The following is a 24,420-nucleotide window of genomic DNA, read 5'->3' as shown; positions in this document are numbered from 1 at the left end:
ACCCACGCAGGGACAGGGAGAACATGCAAACTCCAGATAGGTAGTGTGGTGGTTGGGATTTGAACCAGTGACCCTTTTTACTGCTAGGTGAGAGTGCTACCCACTACACTACTGTGCCGCCCAGAGTTGCTCTGCAGTAGATGATTCCTGAGTTCATATCCAAAATGAATAAAGGCATCCTGGAGCCAGGGGCGGATCCAGAGTCTAGTCTCGGGAGGGGCACTGCTATAAAATATGTTTTTTTGGGGGCAATTTATATGGGAAATGGCTGGTATTGGCACTTCAATCATTACGGCACCATGGTTGTTATGGTGTCAGGATGATTGAAGCGCATTATTTCTATTAATACATTGTAATATAAAATTAAATGGTTCATCTCACCATAATGCAGAATCAGTGGGAGCCCTGAGGATGTCACTTGCCATGTCGCCTGCCACCAAATGTGGATTGTCACTTGCCACGTCACCTGCCACACATTGCGGATTGTCACTTGCCACGTTGCCTGCCACACATTGCGGATTGCCACTTGCCACGTCACCTGCCACACATTGTGGATTGCCACTTGCCACGTAGTCTGCCACACATTGTGGATTGCCACTTGCCACGTAGTCTGCCACACATTGCGGATTGCCACTTGCCACGAAGCCTGCCACACATTGCGGATTGTCACCTACTGTGTCACTTTTCTGCTAAGGTGGTCTTTTGTTGGGTCCCAGAGTGAAGATAGGCAGCAGAGAGATGATGCAATCTCTCTGCTGCACACAGCTTCCTACACAGTGAGGGCAGGACTGGAGGGATGCAGGGCAGTGAGAGATGATGTCATCTCCCTGCTCCCCTGCCTGCTGGCTGCCTGATTGGCCAGCAGCCCTCCTAAGCTGCCCAGCTGCCCCCCCCTCACCCATCCACTCAGCGCGGGTACCCGCGGAACCGGCCGCGCGGGTACCCGCGGAACCGGCCCGCTGGTACCCGCGGAACCGGCCGCGATTGGACCCGTGGAACCGGCCGCGATTGGACCCGCGGAACCGGCCCGCGGGTACCCGCGGAACCGGCTGCGATTGGACCCGCGGAACCGGCTTTGCCGGTATTCTCGGAGGGGGCAATTGACCCGTTGCCCCCCCCCTGGATCCGCCCCTGCCTGGAGCACTGTCTTTTAGCAGCACACATCACTATTTCCTGACATTGGAAGTCGATATCTCCTCCATATATTGTTGAATGGGCCCAGATATTCAATGAAATCAACCCACAGTAGCAACCTAGAGAGGGACAAAGCCTGGTGGAACTGCTTATGGAGTAAGGTAGGGTTATAATACCGGCCAATTTTTTTTTTGCAATTTGTGTCCTATTGGGGATATTACTTTAATTTCCTGTCCCATAGCAAAAAAAGGAAGCAAGAAGAAATCCTGGAAAATTAGGGTAATCATTTACCCCCCCAGGTCACCAGACCTAGTGTCCCTATTATTAAAAGCTCTATTACATTACTTGGACCCATCTTCCTGCTCTGTGTCCCTGAGCACTCCAGCCCGCTTCCAGTGATCCTATGTCACCCTGAGTATGCCTGTCAGCTTCCAGTGTCTCTGTTTGATTCTGGGTATCTATGGTAGCTTGGACCATTCTGCCTACCTACCTGTGACCCCAGCATCTAAACATTTCAAGAAAGTTTTCCTGCATACCCCATTCCTTGTCCTTGAAAGTCAGTGTGTCAGAGGACCACAACCTGGGAGCCATCAGCAACAAAACCCATCTTCAGCATCAGAAGCTCTTGAGAAGACCAGGCAGCTCCTTAGCCCCTGTACACGCGGTCTGACATTCTGCCAACCAAATCCGTTGGATTTTGTCCGACGGATTTCGTCCGACTGATTGTGTCCAAAACTGTTGCATACACACGGTCGGACAAAGTTGTCGGAAAATCTGATCGTTCAGAATGTGATGACGTTATTTCGTTATGACGGGACTACGTTCAGGCTAGTAGCCAATAGCTTTGGTCTAGGAATTTGATCTGAGCATGCGTGGCACTTGGTCCGATCAAAATTCATGATCTGAGTATGTCTGATCGAAACCAGTTTGTCGGAAAATATTTCCAACAAGTTGGAAAATTGGGTGCGACGGATATTCCGATGGAAACAGTCCGATGCATACCACACACAGTCGGATTATCCGACAAAACGGTCCGATAGGACACATTCCGTCGGAATCTCCGATCATGTGTACAAGGCCTTAGACTTTGTGCCTCAGCCCTTCTAAGGGCTTTCAGCTTCACTGAATGAGTAGGGATGCTGAGTTCTCTGTGTTTTTACTATGGCTCACACTGCTGCCTGCCCCAGTTGCTATAACCAGATCCTGGTTAGCCATGCTTCCCCTTTGTTGGGACAGGCTCCTGCTTATGACAAACACATTCAGGGTATTTATTTTTTTAAAAATACCAAATGAAGGCCCTATGTGTGAATGGAGTGAAAAATCATGAAATGCCATCAAAAAAAGGTTTTGATTACCAGGATTACAGGACTAAAATCCATTTGATTAATTCCTATGGCTACGGAAACTCCATAAAAGGTACTTAACCACTTCCCACCCAGCCAATGTACATATACGGCCGGGTGGGAGCTCTCTACTTCTGATAGGTTGTTCAGGAACGTCCTTCAGAAGGAGCGGGATCGTGCGCGCGCGTGCCCGCGCAGCGGCGCGATCCCGATGTGCTCGTGTCACCCGGACACGGCGCATCTCGGATCGGCACCAGGGCTCTGTGATTGGCCCTCCTGATCACATGACGGCCGTGTCCAATCACGGCCGTCATGTGATGTAAACAAACAGCCGGTTGCTAGGCAATCGGCTCCTCCTTTCCTCACACAGAAGTCATCGCTGAGGAGAGGAGAGCAGATCGCTGCAGCCGGCTGATGATCAGTGAGTATGAGCTGTTTTTACAGCTTTTTACTAACTGATCACCAGTCTAGTGTAATACACACATCACCACACAGTGTAATACACACATGTCACCACAATACACATGTCCCCAAATAATAAAAAGACATGTCCCCAAATAATAAAACACATGTCCCCCACATATGTCCCACTAAAATCACATGTTCCAATGATTATCTGCACACATATGTACATGATCATTTGCGTACATATGTCCGTGATCACACAAACCAATTATTATACACTTAACGGAATTTTTTTTACCAAAAACATGTAGCAGAATACATTTTGGCTTAAATTTATGACAAAATTAGATTTTATTGGATTTCTTTTAAAATAGAAAAAAGAAAATATTATTTTTTTCCAAATTTCCGCTTTTTTTGCGCTTATATCGCAGAAAATAAAAAACGGAGTCGTGAATAAATACCACCAAAATAAAGCTCTATTTGTGCGAACAAAATGATAAAAATGTCATTTGGGTACAGTGTAGCACGACCGCGCAATTGTCATTGAAATTGTGAGAGCGATGAAAGCTGCAAATTGGGCTGGGAAGGAAGGGGGCGAAAGTGCCCTGTATTGTAGTGGGTAATTATACTTTTAATTATACTTTTTAATGAAAATTCAATTAAATAAATTAAACTTCTAAAATACAGTTCAGTTCAGCTTTAATAAATAAACTACAACTCAGATCAGATAGCAACAAGAACTTCTACATTTGGCAGTTGCCCCGCTTCTGTCTTCAAAACTAGAACCGATTTGTGTGATCTGTCTTGAAAAGTTCTTCCTGATATTATCATTAACGCAATCCTTTCCTTTCCTACAGCCCAACATATTATCATGATGAAATACATGGAAATGAGCTCGGTGGGGCTTGTCTGTTTCTTCCTTCTTTGAATCCTCTGAAATATATTTTTGCCTTTGTTCGAAACCTAGCTAATTGTTGTCTTTATATCTCTCTGTAGTTCTCAAAAAGAATCCAAGTAACCTAATTCTTTCCAATGCCAAAATGTATCTTTATTCTGAAGATCTGCCTCGCCATTATAATTGCTCCTTCTGAAATACCCATTTGCATTCTTCTTCTCACTAGTTTTTTTTTTTTTTGGGGGGCTGAAGTTATCTCTTAAAGTGAAGGTAAACTTTATATTTATTTTTATCTATAGGTAAGCTTATAAAAAAAACGTACCTGTAAGCAGCAGCGGCCTGTCCATACGGGGGTTCAGGGACGCCACCCCCCTAATCCATGCGCCCGGCCCCTCATTTACATTCAGGGTGCCGGACACATGGTTTCCAATGTTTTTTTTTTTTTCTTAGAAGCGTGGAGGCTCTAATTAGCTTCAAAAAAGGGTGGGCTTGGGATGCACCACGACGGAGCCCACCCAGTTGAGTGACAATAGTGAATTAATATTCGCAATTGTCTTCCTGATTCTCCTCCCAGACAATCCCAGCCCCTGGAAGAGAGACCCGATTGGCTGAGAGGAGAAGAGATCCTATTGGCCACCGAGGAGGAGGAGTGAGGAGACGCAGGGGAAGCCACGTCGCTGAGGAAGGAAAGAAGCGGGGTCAAGCCGCCGCTCGACTTCTGGAGGAAGCCTGCGACCTAGATGGGGTAAGTGCGGGAACCGATGGAACGAAACCTGGGGGGGATGCAGGAGATCCGACCGCCGGAGGGGGGGGGGAGATGGCATCAGACAGATTGCTGACACCCCCAAAAAAAATATATACCACCAGCCGCCACTGCCTGTAGGGTGATCACAGATCGAAGTAAGGGGTTAATCCCGGCCCCTTACCACGTGATCAGCTCTCAGCCAATGACGCTGACAGCGTGAGAAGAATAAAAAGCAGATCACCGGCTTCTGTTGAAGGGACATTGGTCCCAAAGAGGAATAGGTGAAGCCGCCTCGTATGTGCCCACCAGTACCGCCTGCCAGTGCCACCTGCCAGTGCCACTAATCAGTGCCCACAATGCTACAAATCAGTACATAAGTGCCAGCAATCAGTGCCAACTATATCAATGCCCACTTGTGACACCTATCAATGCCCACCAGTGGTGCCAATCAGTGCCTCATCAATGCCCCCTAGCAGTGCTGCCTATCAGTGTCAGCTACCAGTACCGATCAGTGCCCATCACTGCCGACCATCAGTGCCCATCAGTGCCAGCTATCAGTGACAGCTATCATTGCCACCTATTAGTGCTCTTCAGTGCCACCCATCAGTGCCCACCAATGCCACCTATCAGTGCCCACCAGTGCCACCTCATCAGTGCCTGCCAGTGCCGTCTATTAGTGCCCATCAGTGCGACCTTATCAGTGCCCATCAGTGTTGCCTTATTGGTGCCCATCAGTGCAGCCTATTAGTGCCCATCAGTGCAGCCTATCAGTGTGCATCAGTGTAGCCTCATCAGTATACATCAATGAAGGAGAAAAATTACCTGTTTGCAAAAATGATTAACAAAATATAAAACAGTTTTGTATTTTTTTATTTTTTTAAGAATTTTTAACAAAAATAAAAAACCCAGAGGTCATCAAATACCACCAAAAGAAAGCTCTATTTGTGGGAACAAAATGAAAAAAATGTCCTTTGCGAACAGTGTTGCATGACCGCGCAATTGTCATTCAAAAAGTGACAGCGCTAAAAGCTGAAAATTGGTCTGGGCAGGAAGGGGGTGTTAGGAGGAACAGGAAGTGAGAAATTCAGACAAAGAAAAAAACATTTAGCCCTTGTACACACGGTCGGAGATTCCGATGGAATGTGCCCGCTCGGACCATTTTGTCGGATATTCCGACTGTGTGTGGTCTCCATCGGACTGTTTCCGTCGGAGTATCCGACGGAGCAAGTTTTCCGACAAAATGCTCTGATCGGACATACTCCGATCATGTGTAGAGAATTCCGATCGGACAAAGTGCCACGCATGCTCGGATCAAATTCCTACACCAAAGCTATTGGCTACTAGCCTGAACGTAGTCCCGTCTTAACGAAATAACGTCATCACGTTCTGAACGATCGGATTTTCCGACAACTTCGTCCGACCGTGTGTATACAACAGTTTCGGACAAAATCCGTCTGACAAAATCGGACGGATTTGGTTGTCGGAATGTTCGACCGTGTGTACAAGGGCTTAGAAGGGAAATCAAAGGAAAAGGTAAGTGAACCAACAATGCACTAGCTTAATAGAACCTATTTAGAAAATAAAAAACAAACCTTTACAACCCCTTTAATCTCGTTGGGTCAAAAACAAAAAGCACAAATAGATAAGTCACAATATAAAATAGCAACTCTGTTAAAAAAAATAAAAAATAGAAGCTCCATAGTGGTTTCAGTTTAGACAGCTTCATTCTTTGAGGCTTCATCAAAGTTCTCAACCAGGTCAGGAACTTCCTCGTCTTCTTCCTCCCCAGTGGCAAGTGGTGCTTTGCCATCTAAAGATTGTTTTGGCCTCTGCAAGTCTTCGCAGGCTGGTCAGGCTGTCTGCTCCAAGCTGGTTTAGGATGCTGGGCAACATCTCTGTGAGCTGTTTGGTCTCAGCGTGACCTGTAATGGTGACGGTATTGGCAGCCAAGGAAGCCTGTACGTTGGGATTGTTGAAGTGTATAACCAGGGCCGGGACAAGGCGTGGGCAGAAGGGGGGTGGCTGCCCTGGGCACCGTGGTATCCTGTGAGTTTGGGGGGCACCACAAGGAGATTAGGGGGAAAGGGATTTATGTTGGAAGGGGAAATTTGGAGGCGTAGCAGGGAGTATTATTCTAGTTGGGAAAATTTGGGGGAATGCTAAGAGTGATTTAGGGGGGGTTGTGTCGGGAGGGGTGATGGGGGGAAAGAAGATTCCTGCTAGGGGGGGATTTTGGGGGTAGATTTGTACTGGGAGGAGGTGGAATTGATGCTTTGGGGATTTTTGTTGACACATAATGCTCATACATCTTGGGGGGCGCAGGTTGACATGTTTGTCCTGGGCACTAGATGACCTTGTCCCGGCACTGTGTATAACTGCCCCTTGGTTTGTAAACATGTTGACCTCTTCTATGCCAGAGATTGTTGTTCACACCCAACTTTTTCAAGGAAAACTGTAGTTTCTTATTGTCTGCAGTAGCTCTTCTGTGGACAACCTTCTTCTTTCTGCGGGCTGTGCCATTTCCCCCAATGCGCACTTGTGCTTGCAGTCTGGCTAACTTTTCTTGATTCACAATGGTTTCTTTCATCTTCTGCCGCCTTCAGGCGAATGTGTGTGTGGACTCAGCGGGGTCTAAAGGCCTCCGGGAAACCGCGGCACGGAGCGCGTACACACGTAAGGAGTACTCACCTAGCAGTAAAAAGGGTCGCTGGTTCAAATCCCAACCACGACACTACCTGCCTGGAGTTTGCATGTTCTCCCTGTGCCTGTGTGGGTTTCCTCCGGGTACTCCGGTTTCCTCCCACACTCCAAAGACATGCAGGTAGGCTAATTGGCTTATGTCCAAAATTGGCCCCTAGTATATGAATGGGGACCTTGAATTGTGGGCTGCTTGAGGGTAGGGACCGATGTGAGTGTACAATGTACAGGGATAGGGACAATTGTAGACACTCACTCAGGTTGAACTGGATGGACTGGTGTCTTTATTCAACCTTACTAACTATGTAACTATGAATTATTATAGTAAATATATTTATTAATAACACAATTGAGCATAATTCAATAGATAACATGATGAGATAAAAACATAGATAATACAGAATACAGATAAACATCATATAGTAAAATAGTAAACATTATTGCACATGGTACACGGTATATCAGCATTATTATTATTATTATTATTATTATTATTATTATTATTATATCAGTATACTCAGAATTGTGTAAAAACATAATAGGTACCGTATTTATCGGGGTATAACACGCACCGGCGTATAACACGCACCCCAAGTTTAGGAGGGCATTTTAAGGAAAAAAGTTTTAGGAGGGAAGTTTAAGGAAAAAAAAACTTACATTTAAATGCCCGTCAATGCAACCTTATCAGTGTCCATCTGCAGCCTTGTCCATCATTGCAGAATGATCAGTGTCATTTACAGCTTGCCCAGCATCATTTGCAGCTTGCCCAGCGCTGTTTGCAGCCTTGCAGAGTGTCATTTCCAGCTTGCCCAGCACCGTTTGCAGCCTTGCCCATGCTTAAATATCCCGCCGCCGAGACAGACCGAGCGAGCGCCGCCGAAAAAGACAGAGCGCCGCCGAAAAAGACCGAGCCGTCTGCTCGGCTCCGCTCGTAGTCCCGCCTCCCTGCTGTTTCTGGAGCGAGCGCTGCCGAAAAAGACCGAGCCGACTCTACTGTGTATTCGGCTTGGCTCGGCTCGCAGTCCCGCCCACGACTTTCCCCCGATTTTAAGGGGGAAAAAGTGCGTGTTATACGCCGATAAATACGGTAAATGTTTAATTGGTGATTCATACTAGACAAACAACAACTAACATACACATATGTGGTATCACTGCGGTCGTCAGGAGCAGAAGAATATATTTTGGGTTGTTCTTTGGTGGTAGGTTAGGGTAGTAGCAAAACATATACAGTTACATTTTAAAAAAATCTTTTTTTTTTTTTACTATCTTTTCTTTTCTTTTGATAATAACAAAAAATCAGGAGATATCCATTACCATTTACCACCAACTGAAACCACAATTTGTCCTGAAAAAATCGCGGTATAATCCACCTGGATGCACAAAGTAGTTGCAATGATATGTAGTTTTACTAACACATGTCAAAGTTGCCAAATTGGGCTTAGGCATTTAGATTTGTTTTACCCTTAGGTAAAACACAAATGAATCATTTCTAACATTTTAAAACATAAAGAAAAGAAAACACTACACAATGCAAATTATTCCAACTTTGTTTCTAAGCATGCGTAAATATGACAAAGCATGCATCAAACCAAAAGAAGGGAAGGAAGCAGACAAATTCAAAACCTGATAACTGTTGTTATGTGATAGAGAACTGGGCGACAAGAGATCAAAGTACGGTAACACATCCCAATATTATAAAGATAAAAAGAGGAAAGGCAAACGGGACTTTAAAGGTACCAAGGTATAGAATAAACAATCAATTTGAAAAAATATAAATTTTCTTTAAAATCGCAGTAATCATCTACAAAAAATTGCATATTATTTCTTTGGACATAAACAGACTCTTCTTACTCTACATGTTTCGCTCAAAGAAGCTTCTTCAAGAGTTTCTTGGAAGTGTCACATGAAGTATTATATACTATAAGAAAAACAGCAATTGTAAATGAATATGCTTAAAAATTGGCACAAATAAAATGGTATGGCATGTTAATAGGACATGCTTATAATTATTTGATGGGGAAATTATCATACATTTTATAGAGTACATTTTAAGCAGAATAATGATAAACTGAGAAGGAATGTCTACCGGATGCTCGTATTCACACAACACTAATTGTAGATGCATAGACTGAAGCCAGGATGTACAAAAAAATGGAAAGACCTTTTTGTAACCAAAGAGAAAGAATAAATTAAAACATATTCAAATAATATATAAAAAAAAACAAACAAAAAAAAAACATATAGTGGTAAGTAGGGCAAAACGTATTACCTCAATTCTAAATAAAAAAAATTATACTGGAACCCATATAGTCTGCCGTCCCGAGAGGGATGGATCTGTAAACCACTGGCCAAAGCCCAAAAAGGGACTGGAGATAGAAAATAGGCATGTCCTATTAACATGATATGAGATTTTATTTGTGTCCATTTTTTTTTTTTAAATATAAAGTTTTATTAAACTCCAAACATGGGGCGGGGGGCCCCGCATTACAAACAGTAGGACATAAAATGTCAAGCTTACAACAGCAAATCACAGAGAGGGACAATAGTATATTGTACAGTATAGCTTGTGGGCAGGGAACAGTGGTGTAAGAGGGTTCATTTACATCAGGGTGCCCAATCTTTTGAAGAGCGAGGGCCACCTATGCGACTTGGTAACCGGTCGCAGGCCACAATGAGCGGAGCGGGTGCATGGCAGCCCACTCTACTCTCTAGAGCCCACTCTACTTTTTTTTTTCTTCTTCTTTTTGCAGATCGAATTGGAGGTAGGCGTTTGTAAACGAACAAAAATCCATTTACATCTTCTACTCCTTAGAGGTAAACGGAGGGTCCAATTGAGTCGGACTGACCGTGTAAAAGGGGCCTATGGCTCAGTGCAGGTAACCCCCAGGTGCACTGCTCTGCACCTGCGGATCAGTTTGAAAGCAGCCCAGTAACCACTGCAGAACAAATATGCCCATATATATACACTGTGATTTTAGTAATAAACTTACTATTAATAACAGTATTCTATTCCATCACAGAGTAGGAGGTCACGGGCCACATCAGAGGGCTCCGCGGGCCACATGTGGCACCCAGACCACTGGTTGGGCACCCCTGATTTACATCCAATATATATCTGTATGAACGTGCTGTTTTTGTGTCCACTTTTAAGCATATTCATTTACAATTGTTATTTTTCTTATAGTATATAATACTTCCTGTGACACTGCCAAAAAACTCCTGAAGAAGCTCCTTTGAGTGAAACATGTAGAGTAAGAAGTGGCTGTTTATGTCCAAAGAAACAATATGCATTTTTTTTGTAGATGATTACTGCGATTTTAAAGAATTGTTTAAATAATATATATTTTTTCAAATTGATTGTTTATTCTATACCTTGGTTCCCGCTTGCCTTTCCTCTTTTTATCCTGCTGTTATGTGTTCTAAACAAATTTTAATGAACAAAATAAATATTTGTTTTTCTTTTAAATCATTTTAAATCAAAATCAAAAATAAAACAAAGGATTGAATGAGCATTGAACATATGATATGAGATCAAATATAACTGAAAATTCCATTCCAATTGAAAACGGTTTGAGTGTTTACTGCATTCGATTTGACATTTCAAGATGTTTTCTGCATTTTTTTCCTTCGTGCATGTGATAAAAAAAAAAGTTAGGAGAACATTTGTCCTGTTCAAATCAATAATTGATTTCTCCTCTTAAAAAGTGCTTACGTAAATTATTGAGAAGCTACTAGGCAAAGCAAACTTCTGGTAATTACAGACTGGTAATAGCCAAAGGGAAAGTCTATGGGAGCGTATTGGTATTTCACTTTGCACAGAAAAAGCCATATATTTATGTTTCATTTAAAGACAAGCCCCATGAAGAGTTCCATTTGTTACATTTTACAAAACACTATGACCTTTTTTTAGACATTTCTTTAGTCCATTCCCATCGCTCACCTGTCCATTTCCAACCAACTAAAACTTGTATAATTGTAAAGAGAATTGGAATGGTCATCAACCACACTAAGCCCTTGTACACACGGTCGGACATTCTGCCAACCAAATCCGTCGGATTTTGTCCGACGGATTGTGTCCGAAACTGTTGCATACACACGGTCGGACCAAGTTGTCGGAAAATCCGATCGTTCAGAACGTGATGACATTATTTCGTTATGACGGGACTACGTTCAGGTTAGTAGCCAATAGCTTTGGTGTAGGAATTTGATCTGAGCATGCGTGGCACTTTGTCCGATCGGAATTCTCTACACATGATCGGAGTATGTCCTATCGGACCAGTTTGTCGGAAAATATTTCCAACAAGTTGGAAAATTGGGTCCGACGGATATTCCGACGGAAACAGTCCGATGCATACCACACACAGTCGGAATATCCGACAAACCGGTCCGACAGGACACATTCCGTCGGAATCTCCGACCGTGTGTACAAGGGCTAAAAGTAATTCTGACCTGGGATAACATGTTTCTAAGGCAGCAACAGTGCTTCAGTGCTGGATCTTGTGGTGCTCCCATACAGTGCACCCGGAAAGTATTCACGGCGCTTCACTTTTTCCACATTTTGTTATGTTACAGCCATGTTCCAAAATGGATTAAATTAATTATATTCTCTCAAAATTCTACAAACAATACCTCATACTGACACAATGTGAAAGAAGTTTGAATTATTTGCAAATTTATTAAAAAATGTTTTTTTTTAATAAATCCCATGTACTGTACATACTTTAAGTATTCACAGCCTTTGCCATGACAATTAAAATTGAGCTCAGATGCCTCCTGTTTCCACTGATCATTCTTGAGATGTTTCTACAACTTGATTGGAGTGCATCTGTGGTGAATTCAGTTGATTGAACATGATTTGGAAAGGCACACACCTGTCTATATAACGTCCCACAGTTACCAATGCATGTCAGAGCATAAACTAAGCCGTGAAGTCCAAAGAATTGTCTGTAGACCTCCGAGACAGGATTGTACAGATCTGGGGAAGGGTACAGAAAATTTTCTGCAGCATTGAAGATCCCAATGAGCACAGTGGACTCCATCACTCATAAATGGAAGAAGTTTGGACCCACCAGGACTCTTCCTAGAGCGGGCCGCCCAGCCAAACTGAGTGATCAGGGGAGAAGGTCCTTAGTCAGGGAGGTGACCAAGAACCTGATGGTCACTCTGACAGAGCTCCAGCGTTTCTCTGTGGAGAGAGGAGAATCTTCCAGAAGAACAACCATCTCTCCACCAATCAGGCCTGTATGGTAGAGTGGCCACATGGAAGCCACTCCTCAGGAAAAAGGCACATGACCGTCTGCCTGGAGTTAGCCAAAAAAACACCTGAAGGACTCTCAGACCATGAGAAACAAAATTCTCTGGTCTGATGAACCAAAGATTGAACTCTTTGGTGTGAATGGCAAGCATCATGTCTGGAGGTAACCAAGCACCGCTCATCACCTGGCCAGATGGAAGCCACTTCTCAGTAAAAGGCACATGACAGTTTGCCGGAAGTTTGCCAAAAAAACAACTGAAGGACTCTCAGACCATGAGAAACAAAATTCTCTGGTCTGATTAACCAGAAATTGAACTCTTTGGCCTGAATGGCAAGCGTCATGTCTGGAGGAAACTAAGCACCACTCATCATCTGGACAATACTATCCCTACAGTGAAGCATGGTGGTGACAACATCATGCTGTGGGGATGTTTTTCAGCAGCAGGAACTGGGGGACTATTCAGGATCGAGGGAAAGATGAATGTAGCAATGTACATCCTTGATGAAAACTTGCTCCAGAGCGGTCTGAACCTCAGACTGGGGCGAAGGTTCATCTTCCAACAGGCTAATGACCCTAAGCACACAGCCAAGATAACAAAAGAGTGGCTACGGGACAACTCTGTGAATGTCCTTGAGCGGCTCAGCCAGAGACCAGACTTGAACCCGATTGAACATCTCTGGAGAAATCTAAAAATGTCCGTGCACCGACGCTCCCCATCCAACCTGATGGAACCTGAGAGGTCCTACAAAGAAGGATGCCACAAAAAAAAGGTGTGCCAAGGTTGTAAAATCATACTCAAACTGCAGTTTAGGTATAACCTTAAGGCCGCGTACACACGGGCGGACTGTTCGCCCAACTTAGTTTGTCAAACAATCCGACAAACAGTCCGCTCAAAATTTGCATGAGCGGACTTGACCACACACGATGAACGAACAGTCCGCTGAAAGCGTGCGCGATGACGTGAAAGGCACGTACGACGGGACTAGAAAAACGACGTCCTATACACTGCAATGCAACCTTCGGCGTGTAAATCCTTTCTGCGCATGCGCGGAACTTAGTTTGACGAACAAGCCTACACACGAGCGGACTGTCCGCTGAAACCAAGTTTCAGCGGACTGTCTTACGGGAATTCCGAAAAACTTTGTTCGTCAGACTGTCCGCTGAAACTGTCCGCTGAAGCCCACACACGAGCGGACTGTCCGCTGAAACACTGTTCAGCGGACAAAGTTGGGCGAACAGTCCGCCCGTGTGTACGCGGCCTAACTTTGAAAAATGCATAGCGAGTGCTCTTCAGGAGCCGCCGCTACATACACAAATAGAGCTTTCTTTTGGTGGTATTTAATCACCACTGTTATTTTTTATTATTTTTTTTGAGCCATAAATAAAAGGCTGACAATTTTGAAAAAAAAAAATGTTTTTTTATTTTCTGCTATAAAACATATCCAATACATTTTTTTTTAAAAAGTTGAATTTCTTCATACAAATTGGCCAATATTTATTCTGCTACATGTTTTTGGTACAGAAAAAAAAAATCCCAATAAGTATATATTGATTGGTCTGCACAAAGGTTGTAGCGTCTACAAACCATACAACAAACAACAAAGGATTCGCCCTGGGACTTTAAATGAAGTGGGTACTGTTTCCGCCAGTAAACATAACAGTAGTAAATATAGTATATGGTTTATATGTTACAGGGATGGAAGTGGGTCACTGGGGACACCAGACCTTTTCCTTTACGTCTACAAACCATGGTATATATACTGGAATTTTTTTTAAATGTTATACTAGTACTGGTGGCGATCAGCGACTTATAGCGGGGCTGCTACCATGGTAACACTGTAGTACTCTGGGAAGGTGATCGGGTGATTTTTTATTTTTTATTTTTTTACACACTATAAAAAAGAGTTACTAGGCCATCTACCACGGGACACGTAGCGAAGAGTCTCGGGGTTATTTTAGACGCACAAATGTCAATGGATGCGCAAATAGGATCTGTAGTCAGTGGATCTCACCATCTGCTGCGCATGCTTCGCAGACTCATCCCTTTTATCCCAAAGAATGACAAAGCAGTGGTAGTTGGAACAATCATTAATTCACGACTGGACTACGCAAACTCGCTTTACATAGGATTACCACAATATCAACTTGCGCGATTACAACTGATCCAAAACACGGCGGCAAGGCTGACAACAGGAAAAAAACCCTGGGAATCAATCTCTCCTTCACTGAGGAGCTTACATTGGCTAACCGTAAAAAATCGGATCACGTTCAAGACCCTTTGCCTCACCCACAAATGCGTGCATAGAGAAGCTCCGCAATACCTAATGGAGAAAATAAATCATTACACACCAAACCGCAGTCTTCCATCAGCCAACAAAAACCTCCTCCTCGTGCCCAAAGCCCGGTATAAATCCAAGGGGGAGCGGAGATTCGCTGTCCAAGGGCCTCGGCTATGGAATGCTCTACCAATCAACATCCGCCTGGAAGAAAATCACCTGGCTTTTAGGAAAAAACTCAAGACCTTCCTCTTTTAGCAGATGATCAAAGCTCGCCACAGCGCCTAGAGGCGATTCAGTTTGCATTGTGCGCTATATAAGTATTTCATTCATTCATTCATTCACCCCTAGACGTGAAGTGAGAAGAAAATAAGGTAATGGTAAGCCCAAATCTAACCAGCAGCTCCTTCAGGGGTTAGTGCTACATGTAAAAAAATAAATAATAATAATTTATGTACCGTGTTGCATGACCACGCAATTGTCAAAATAATGCAGTGCCATATACGGAAGAATGGCCTGGTCATGAAGGGGGGGGGTTAAATCTTCCGGAGGTCAAGTGGTTAAAAAAAAGCGTGTCCATTGCCACATTTTGTAGCAAGTGTAAACAAGCCCTTAGATGCTTTCCCTTACCTTTCCGATGAAGCGGACCTAGGGCTGAGAAATGCATCAAGGTTACCGCCATTCCACTATAATTTATTTGCGTGTTCTCACAAAGAGATTTTACGAAATGCATTACCTTACGCCCTGTTTCAAATTATTATGCGGATGATATTTTTCTAATTTACCTAAATAATTGATGTAAACAACAGTCAGCGTAATTCTCATGTTATCAACTATTAAGAATACAATTAAAATTTTATTGAACAAACCTCCTAATGATAACAGTTTTTTTTTTTTTTTTTTCAAAATAAAAAACTTCCAATGCGCTGCTCCAATTTATTACGCACGGTAAGTTTCAAAACACTTTATAGGTTGTAAAGAACTGAAAATTGTCATTTGTTGTGTTTGTAGCATATTTACTGAAATCAAAAGCTATTTCAATCAAACTTTGAACAACTTTTTAAAGTGGTGTTGCCACCAAAAAAATTAAAAGCTGCTCAAAATTCGTAAAAAAAAAAAAAAAAAAGTCAAAAAAAATTTTTTTTTACTTACCTCTAAATACCTGCTGCTAGGGGGTCCCTCGTAGTCTGCCTTCTTCATTGCCCGGGCTGGTGACATCACTTCCCCTCGTGCCGCACATTCACCTGGGACCAGTCACGTGTCCCAGGTGACTGTACGGCGTTTTACGGCGCCCTCTGCCGCTCGCGCATGCGCAGTGGGTGCCTGGCTGTGAAGGCACAGCCAGGTGCCCACAGTACGCATGACGGCGCCACGAGCGGAGCGGGGAACGAGGGGGGGGGGCTTCGTTCCCCCACATCGCTGGACCCTGTGGCAGGTAAGTGTCCGATTATTAAAAGCCAGCAGCTGCAGTATTTGCAGCTGCTGACTTTAATTTTTTTTTTTTTTTAGGGGGTACCCCAATTTAACTTTTTAAACATTTTAACAGGTCACGTTATATTTTAACATAGGACCCCCTTATTTGATAGCAGCTTCACAAGTCTTGGCATCCATTGAACTTGTGAGTTTTTTGGACAGTTTCTCCTTGAATTTGTTTGCAAGATGTCAGAATAGCCTCCCGGAGCTGCTGTTTGGATGTGAACCGCCTCCCACCCTCATAGATCTTTTGCTTGAGGATGCTCCAAAGGTTCTCAATAGGACTGAGGTCAGGGGAGGACGGAGGCCACACCATGACTCTCTCTCCTTTTATCACCATAGCAGCCATTGATGCAGAGGTATTCTTCGCAGCATGAGATTTTGCATTGTCATGCATGAAGATGATTTTATTACGGAAAGCATAGTTCTTCCTTCTGTACCAGGGAAGGAAGTGGTCAGTCAGGAACTCCTCATACTTTGCAGAGGTCATCTTTACACCTTCTGGGACCCTAAAAGGGGCCGACCATCTCTCTTCCCATGATTCCGGCCCAAAACATGACTCCACCACCGCCCTTGCTGACGTTGCAGCCTTGTTGGAACAGTGTGGCCATCCACCAACCATCCACTACTCCATCCATCTGGACCACCCAGGGTTGCACGGCACTCATCAGTGAACAGGACTGTTTGAAAATTAGTCTTCATGTATTTTTCTGCCCAATGCAACCGTTTCTGCTTGAGAGCATTGGTTAGTGGTGGCCGAATGGAAGGTTTATGCACAGTTGCAAGACTCTGGAGGACTCTACACCTTGATGTCCGTGGGACTCCAGAGGCACCAGCAGCTTCAGATATCTGTTTGCTGCTACGTAATGGTGTTTTAGCAGCTGCTCTCTTGATCCGATGCATGGATCTGGCAGAAATCTTCCTCAATGTGACTTTATCTGCACGAAACCTGTCTGTGATCTGAATACAAATCTCTTAATAGTGCGATGATCACGCTTACGTTTTCGTGAAATATCTAATGTTTTCATACCTTGTCCAAGGCATCTTTTCAGCAGCAGAGAGATTCTTTTTCTTCCCCATATTGCTTGGAAATGGTGCTCTGCTCAATAATGTGGACCACCCTGCTTTAGTCGCTTTTCCTTTAATTGGGTTCACCTGGCAATCTAATTATCACATCACCACCCCAGTGTGAAAAGACACACTGAAATGAAAGTGAGGCGGCTTTCAGGCGCTATTTAGAGGCTATTAAGATTGAAAACCGCCGCAGCGTGAAAGGGGTCTAATGCCCCATACACACGGTCGGAAATTCCGACCACAAAATCCGCAGATTTTTTACGACGGATTTTGTCAGAAACTGGTGTTGCATACACACGTTCGGACAAAGTTGTGATGTTTGTTGTGTACGACGGGACTACACAAAGGCTAATAGCCAATAGCTTTGGTCTCGAAATTTGATCTGTGCATGCGTGGCACTTTGTCCGATGGGAATTCTCTACAAACGATCGGAAAAAATGTCCGATCGGAATTTTTGGTCGGAAAATTTAAGATCCTGCTCTCAAATTATTTCCGTTGGAATTTCCGATATTCATAAAGTTATGCTCCAATAAGGGTATTATGATATCTACATTTACCCTTATGCCCTGTACACACGGTCGGAATTTCCAACGGAAAAAGTCCGATAGAGCCCACACACGATCGGATTTTCCGACAATATTTCCGACAATATAATCCGATCGGTCATTTTCCGTCGGAATTTCCGACCGTGTTTACATGTAGATATCATAATACCCTTATTGGAGCATAACTTTATGAATGTCTTTTATATTTAATTATTGATGTTTTAATAATTATACAGGTCCTTCCCAAAAATTAGCATATTGTGATAAAGTTCATTATTTTCTGTAATGTACTGATAAACATTAGACTTTCATATATTTTAGATTCATTACACACAACTGAAGTAGTTCAAGCCTTTTCTTGTTTTAATATTGATGATTTTGGCATACAGCTCCTGAAAACCCAAAAATCCTATCTCAAAAAATTAGCATATTTCATCCGACCAATAAAAGAAAAGTGTTTTTAATACAAAAAAAGTCAACCTTCAAATAATTTTGTTCAGTTATGCACTCAATACTTGGTCGGGAATCCTTTTGCAGAAATGACTGCTTCAATGCGGCGTGGCATGGAGGCAACCAGCCTGTGGCACTGCTGAGGTGTTATGGAGGCCCAGGATGCTTCGATAGCGGCCTTAAGCTCATCCAGAGTGTTGGGTCTTGCGTCTCTCAACTTTCTCTTCCCAATATCCCACAGATTCTCTATGGGGTTCAGGTCAGGAGAGTTGGCAGGCCAATTGAGCACAGTAATACCATGGTCAGTAAACCATTTACCAGTGGTTTTGGCACTGTGAGCAGGTGCCAGGTCGTGCTGAAAAATTAAATCTTCATCTCCATAAAGCTTTTCAGCAGATGGAAGCATGAAGTGCTCCAAAATCTCCTGATAGCTAGCTGCATTGACCCTGCCCTTGATAAAACACAGAGGACCAACACCAGCAGCTGACATGGCACCCCAGACCATCACTGACTGTGGGTACTTGACACTGGACCAAGGCATTTTGGCATTTCCCTCTCCCCAGTCTTCCTCCAGACTCTGGCACCTTGATTTCCGAATGACATGCAAAATTTGCTTTCATCCGAAAAAAGTACTTTGGACCACTGAGCAACAGTCCAGTGCTGCTTCTCTGTAGCCCAGGTCAGGCGCTTCTGCCGCTGTTTCTGGTTCAAAAGTGGCTTGACCTGGGGAATGCGGCACCTGTAGCCCATTTCCTGCACACGCCTGTTCACGGTGGCTCTGGATGTTTCTACTCCAGACTCAGTCCACTGCTCCCACAGGTCCTCCAAGGTCTAGAATCGGTCCTTCTCCACAATCTTCTTCAGGGTCCGGTCACCTCTTCTCGTTGTGCAGCGTTTTCTGCCACACTTTTTCCTTCCCACAGACTTCCCACTGAGGTGCCTTGATACAGCACTCTGGGAGCAGCCTATTCGTTCAGAAATTTATTTCTGTGTCTTACCCTCTTGCTTGAGGGTGTCAATGATGGCCTTCTGGACAGCAGTCAGGTCGGCAGTCTTACCCATGATTGCGGTTTTGAGTAATGAACCAGGCTGGGAGTTTTTAAAAGCCTCAGGAATCTTTTGCAGGTGTTTAGAGTTAATTAGTTGATTCAGATGATTAGGTTAATAGCTTGTTTAGAGAACCTTTTCATGATATGCTAATTTTTTGAGATAGGAATTTTGGGTTTTCATGAGCTGTATGCCAAAATCATCAATATTAAAACAAGAAAAGGCTTGAACTACTTCAATTGTGTGTAATGAATCTAAAATATATGAAAGTCTAATGTTTATCAGTACATTACAGAAAATAATGAACTTTATCACAATATGCTAATTTTTCGAGAAGGACCTGTATATCTTTTTTAACCACTTGCCGACCAGCCGCCGTCATTATACTGAGGCAGGTCGGCTCGCTCCTGCAAATCACCATAGGCGTAGGTCGGTTCCTTTAAGAGCCATAGCAGGTGCGTGTGGCCGACGCCCGCGATGTCAGCCGGCCACCCGCGATCGCAGGAAAGAGAGCCAGAACAGGGATCTGTCAATGTAAATAGACAGATCTCGTTCTCACAGGGGAGTAGAGAGAGTTCTGCTGTTCCAAGTGATTAGGAACAGCTATCTCTCTCCTCCTCCAGTGAGTCCCATCCCCCCACAGTTAAAAACACCTCCCAGGGAACACACTTAACCTTTTGTGTTAACCTCTTTCCTGCCAGTCACATTTACACAGTATAAATGTCAGTGGTCCCAAAAAAGTGTCAGAAGTGTCCAATCTGTCTGCCACAATGTCGCAATCCCACTAAAAATCGCAGATCGCCGCCATTACTAGTAAAAAAAAAAAGAATAGTAATAAAAATAATAAATCAGTCCCCTATTTTGTAGATGCTATAACTTTTTGCGCAAACCAATCAATATATGCTTATTGCTAAACTGATGAAGAATTTTTTTTAGTTTTTTGGGGGATATTTACTATAGAAAAAAGTAAATATGTTTTTTTTTTTTTTTAAATTGACGCTTTTTTTGTTTATAGTGCAAAAAATAACAACCACAGAGTTAGATTGTATATTTCATTGGCTGCTCCTGCTTGGGCCTGGCACACATGCAAAATCACACATGATGATCCCGACTCATCATCATGTGTGATTGTACATGTGTGTCAAGCAGAAGCAGCCAATCAAATATAGTGCTCAATATGGATTAAATAAATATACATAGCCATTGTCATTGATATCATAAAGAAAGTGTAATAAAGTGATTTGTGCAACAAGCTCATTAAACTGTCCACATTCAAAATTTGCAGTACATGAACGTTCATTGAATGTGAACAGTTTAATGAGCAGGGGCGGATTGACCCATCGGGCTCTTGGGCTCTGCCCAAGGGCCTGGGGCACCATAGGAGGCTCTGCAAGACTGCAACACATACAGTCTAGCACAGGCAGTGGCTGTAATAAGACCTCTCATGGTGCACTTCTCCCCGCCAGCCCCTCCTTCCCTCCCATTCACCCCAGGTGCTTGTACTGTACATTACATCACCGGGCGGATGGGAAGAGAGGACAAGTCGGCAGGGAGCAGTGTGCCATGAGAGGTCTTATTATTACAGGCATCAGATGAGGCTGTGTACTTTTTTATTTTTTACAGGTGTCTAAGGACACCAGGGCTGCCACCATTGGGGGAAAGGAGGGAAGGAGGGGCAGCCAGTACAGATGTAGGGAGCCTGGGCCCCAACAGGACCGCAGGAGGCCCCATGATAGTCTTCTGGTCCCCCCACAGTGTCCTCATGTGTCTCCACCCACACACGGTGTCCTCCCCCGACATCCCCTGTGTCCCCTGTCCGCACTGCATCCCTCTCTGTCCTCATCGCACTGCATCCCTCTGTCTGTCCCCAGCATCCCTCTCTGTTCTTGTCGCACTACATCCCTATCTGTCTTCATCACACTGCATCCCTCTTTGTCTGTCCCCAGTGTCCCTCCCTGTCCCTGGCATCCATCTCTGTCCTCCTCACACTGCATCCCTCTGTCTGTCCCCAGCATCCCTCTCTGTTCTTGTCGCACTGCATCCCTCTGTCTGTCCCCAGCATCCCTCTCTGTTCTTGCCGCACTGCATCCCTCTGTCTGTCCCCAGTGTCCCTCCCTGTCGCTGGCATCCCTCTCTGTCCTCGTCGCACTGCGTCCCTCTGTCTGTCCCCAGCATCCCTCTCTGTTCTTGTCGCACTGCGTCCCTCTGTCTGTCCCCAGTGTCCCTCCCTGTCCCTGGCATCCCTCTCTGTCCTTGTCGCACTGCCTCCCTCTCTGTCTGTCCCCAGCATCTCTCTCGGTCCCTGGTGTCCCTCTCTGTCCTTGTCGCACTGCCTCCCTCTCTGTCTGTCCCCAGCGTCTCTCTCGGTCCCTGGTGTCCCTCTGTGTCCTTGTTGCACTGCCTCCCTCTCTGTCTGTCCCCAGCGTCTCTCTCTGTCCCTGGTGTCCCTCTCTGTCCTTGTCGCACTGTGTCCCTCTCTGTCCTCATCACACAGGGGCACAGTTTCAGTGCTTGCCATAGGCACCATTTTCACTAGATACACCTCTGGCCCTACAGCACAAGATTTTTATTTGCATATGGATATAGTATGTATGTTGATCCTGCATCAGTCTATGGACAAGTATTCTTATCTGTAGACAATAGATTGATTTTATCAATTCAGGAATAAACGACGTGTCACAGTAAAGTGATAGAATTGCATTAGTGAGATGGCGATCTGCCTGGTATACTTTATAAAAAAGCAGATTATTATGCAGATTATTATGCAGATTTTAATTATCCATACATAGATTGGGCGGAGGGAACCACGCATTCATCTAATGCCGCGTACACACAATCAGACTTTCCGACTGGAAATATTGGATGTGAGCCTGTTGGCTGAAAGTTCGACCGTGTGTATGCTTCATCGAACATTTGCTGTCGTTCTTTCCGCCAACAAATGTTGGCTAGCAGGTTCTCAAATTTTCCGCCAACAAAACTTTGTTGTCGGACTTTCCAATCGTGTATACACAAGTCCATCGCACAAAAGTTCACGCATGCTCAGAATCAAGTACGAGCCAGAAGCACTCGCTCTTGTAAAACTAGCATTTGTAATGGACATATCACATGACTACTGAACTTCAATTTTATCGCTCGCTGTACGTCTTGTAAGCCACTACATTTGTAATTGTTGGCCAACATTTGTGTGACCGTGTGTATGCAAGACAAGTTAGAGCCAACAACCTTCGAACAAAATTCCACGGTTTTGTTGTCGGAAAGTCCAATCGTGTGTACGGGGCATAAGGCTCGCCAGTTCTTAAATGTCTTGCAGGACAATTTTATGGTTCAGATGGTAGACACATCAACTAGAAATAAAGCGTTACTGGATCTACTGATTACCAACAATACAGACCTGATCACGGATGTGGAAATATGGGGCAATTTAGGTAACAGTGATCACAGCTCAATTCGTTTTAGTATAAATCACACAAATAGGAAACATAAGGGGAATACAAAGACACTGAATTTCAAAAGAGCCAACTTCCCTAAACTATGAACCTTGCTAGAAGGCATGAATTGGGATAAACATCTTAGGAACAAACATCACGGATTAGAGATGGGTTTGCTTTAAGGGCATATTAAATAAGGGCATTAGCCAATACATCCCATTGGATAATAATTTTAAAAGATCAAACAAAAGTCCTGGATGGCTTAACGCCAATGTAAAAAATGCATATAAAAGCAAAAGAGAAGGCCTTCAAAAAATACAAGGCTGAGGGATCATCATCAGCATTCAGACTTTATAAACAAGAAATGTAAGGGTGTAATTAGGGCAGCTAAGCTAGAACACAAAAGACACATAGCAGAGGAGAGCAAAAAAAATCCCAAGAAATTCTTTAAGTAGGTAAACAGTAAAAAAGGGAGGGCAGGCCATACTGGCCCCATAAAGAATGAGGAAGGACATATGGTTACAAAGGATGGAGAGATGGCGAAAGTATTGAATTTATTCTTCTCCTCGGTCTTCACAAGGGAATCGGGGGGGCTTCAGTAAGCAAAACTGCAATGTTTATCACATGAAGCACCTCCATGGTTAACATCCGAGGGTACTTAGCAACTCAGTCAAGTAATTGCCAGACCATCGTTCCTAATTTTTACTGAAAGTCTACTGACTGGAATGGTACCAGGTGATTGGAGAAAAGCCAATGTAGCACCAATATTTAAAAAGGGCCCAAAATACATCCCTAGGAATTACAGACCAGTTAGCCTAACATCAATAGTATGCAAGCTCTTGGAGGGGATGATAAGGGACTATATACATGCTTTTTAGTAATGAGAACGGTATCATTAGCAGTAATCAGCATGGATTCATGAAGAATCGTTCTTTCCAAACCAATCTACTAACCTTCTATGAGGAGGTGAGTTGCCATCTAGATAAAGGAAGGCCCGTAGACGTGGTGTATCTAGATAAAGGAAGGCCCGTAGATGTGGTGTATCTGGATTTTGCAAAAGCATTTGACACAGTTCCCCATAAACATTTACTGTACAAAGTGAGGTCCACTGGCATGGACCACAGGGTGAGTACATGGATGGTTGGTGATAAATGGGGAGTACTCGGAATGATCAGAGGTGGGTAGTGGGGTCCCCCAGGGTTCTGTGCTGGGACCAATCCTGTTTATTTTGTTTATAAATGACCTGGAAGATGGGCTAAACAGTTCAAACTCTGTATTTGCGGACAATACTAAGCTAAGCAAGACAATAACTTTTCTGCAGGATGTGGAAACCTTGCAAAAAGATCTGAACAAATGAATGGGGTGGGCAACTACATGGCAAATGAGATTCAATGTGGAAAATTTTTAAATAATGCATTTGGGTGGCAAAAATATGAATGCGATCTATACACCGGGGGGAGAACCTCTGGGGGAATCTAGGACGGTAAAAGGACCTGGGGGTCCTAGTAGATGATGGGCTCAGCAATGGCATGCAATGTCAAGCTGCTGCTAACAAAGAAAACAGAATATTGGCATTAAAAAGGGGATCAACTCCAGAGATAAAACAATAATTCTCCCGCTCTACAAGACTCTGGTCCGGCCGCACCTGGAGTA

General features: G+C 43.9%; 1 protein-coding gene across 1 annotated transcript; it reads right to left on the bottom strand.

Moving 5' to 3' along the window:
- Positions 1–6,219: 6,219 nt before the first annotated feature.
- LOC143925565 (transcription factor BTF3-like) lies at positions 6,220–7,109 on the bottom strand. Its single transcript, XM_077450041.1, is given in 4 exon segments — positions 6,220–6,349; positions 6,351–6,510; positions 6,901–6,943; positions 6,945–7,109. Coding segments are annotated over 4 exon segments (483 nt in total). The 3' UTR covers positions 6,220–6,234.
- Between the last annotated feature and the right edge of the window lie 17,311 nt (positions 7,110–24,420).

Source organism: Lithobates pipiens, unplaced genomic scaffold (assembly GCF_037356315.1).
Source record: "Lithobates pipiens isolate NorthernLeopardFrog02 unplaced genomic scaffold, aLitPip1_a1.2 Scaffold_22, whole genome shotgun sequence".
Lineage (NCBI taxonomy): Eukaryota > Metazoa > Chordata > Amphibia > Anura > Ranidae > Lithobates > Lithobates pipiens.
The sequence above is the reverse complement of the archived record's forward strand: the minus strand, read 5'-3'. Positions and strand labels throughout refer to the sequence as shown.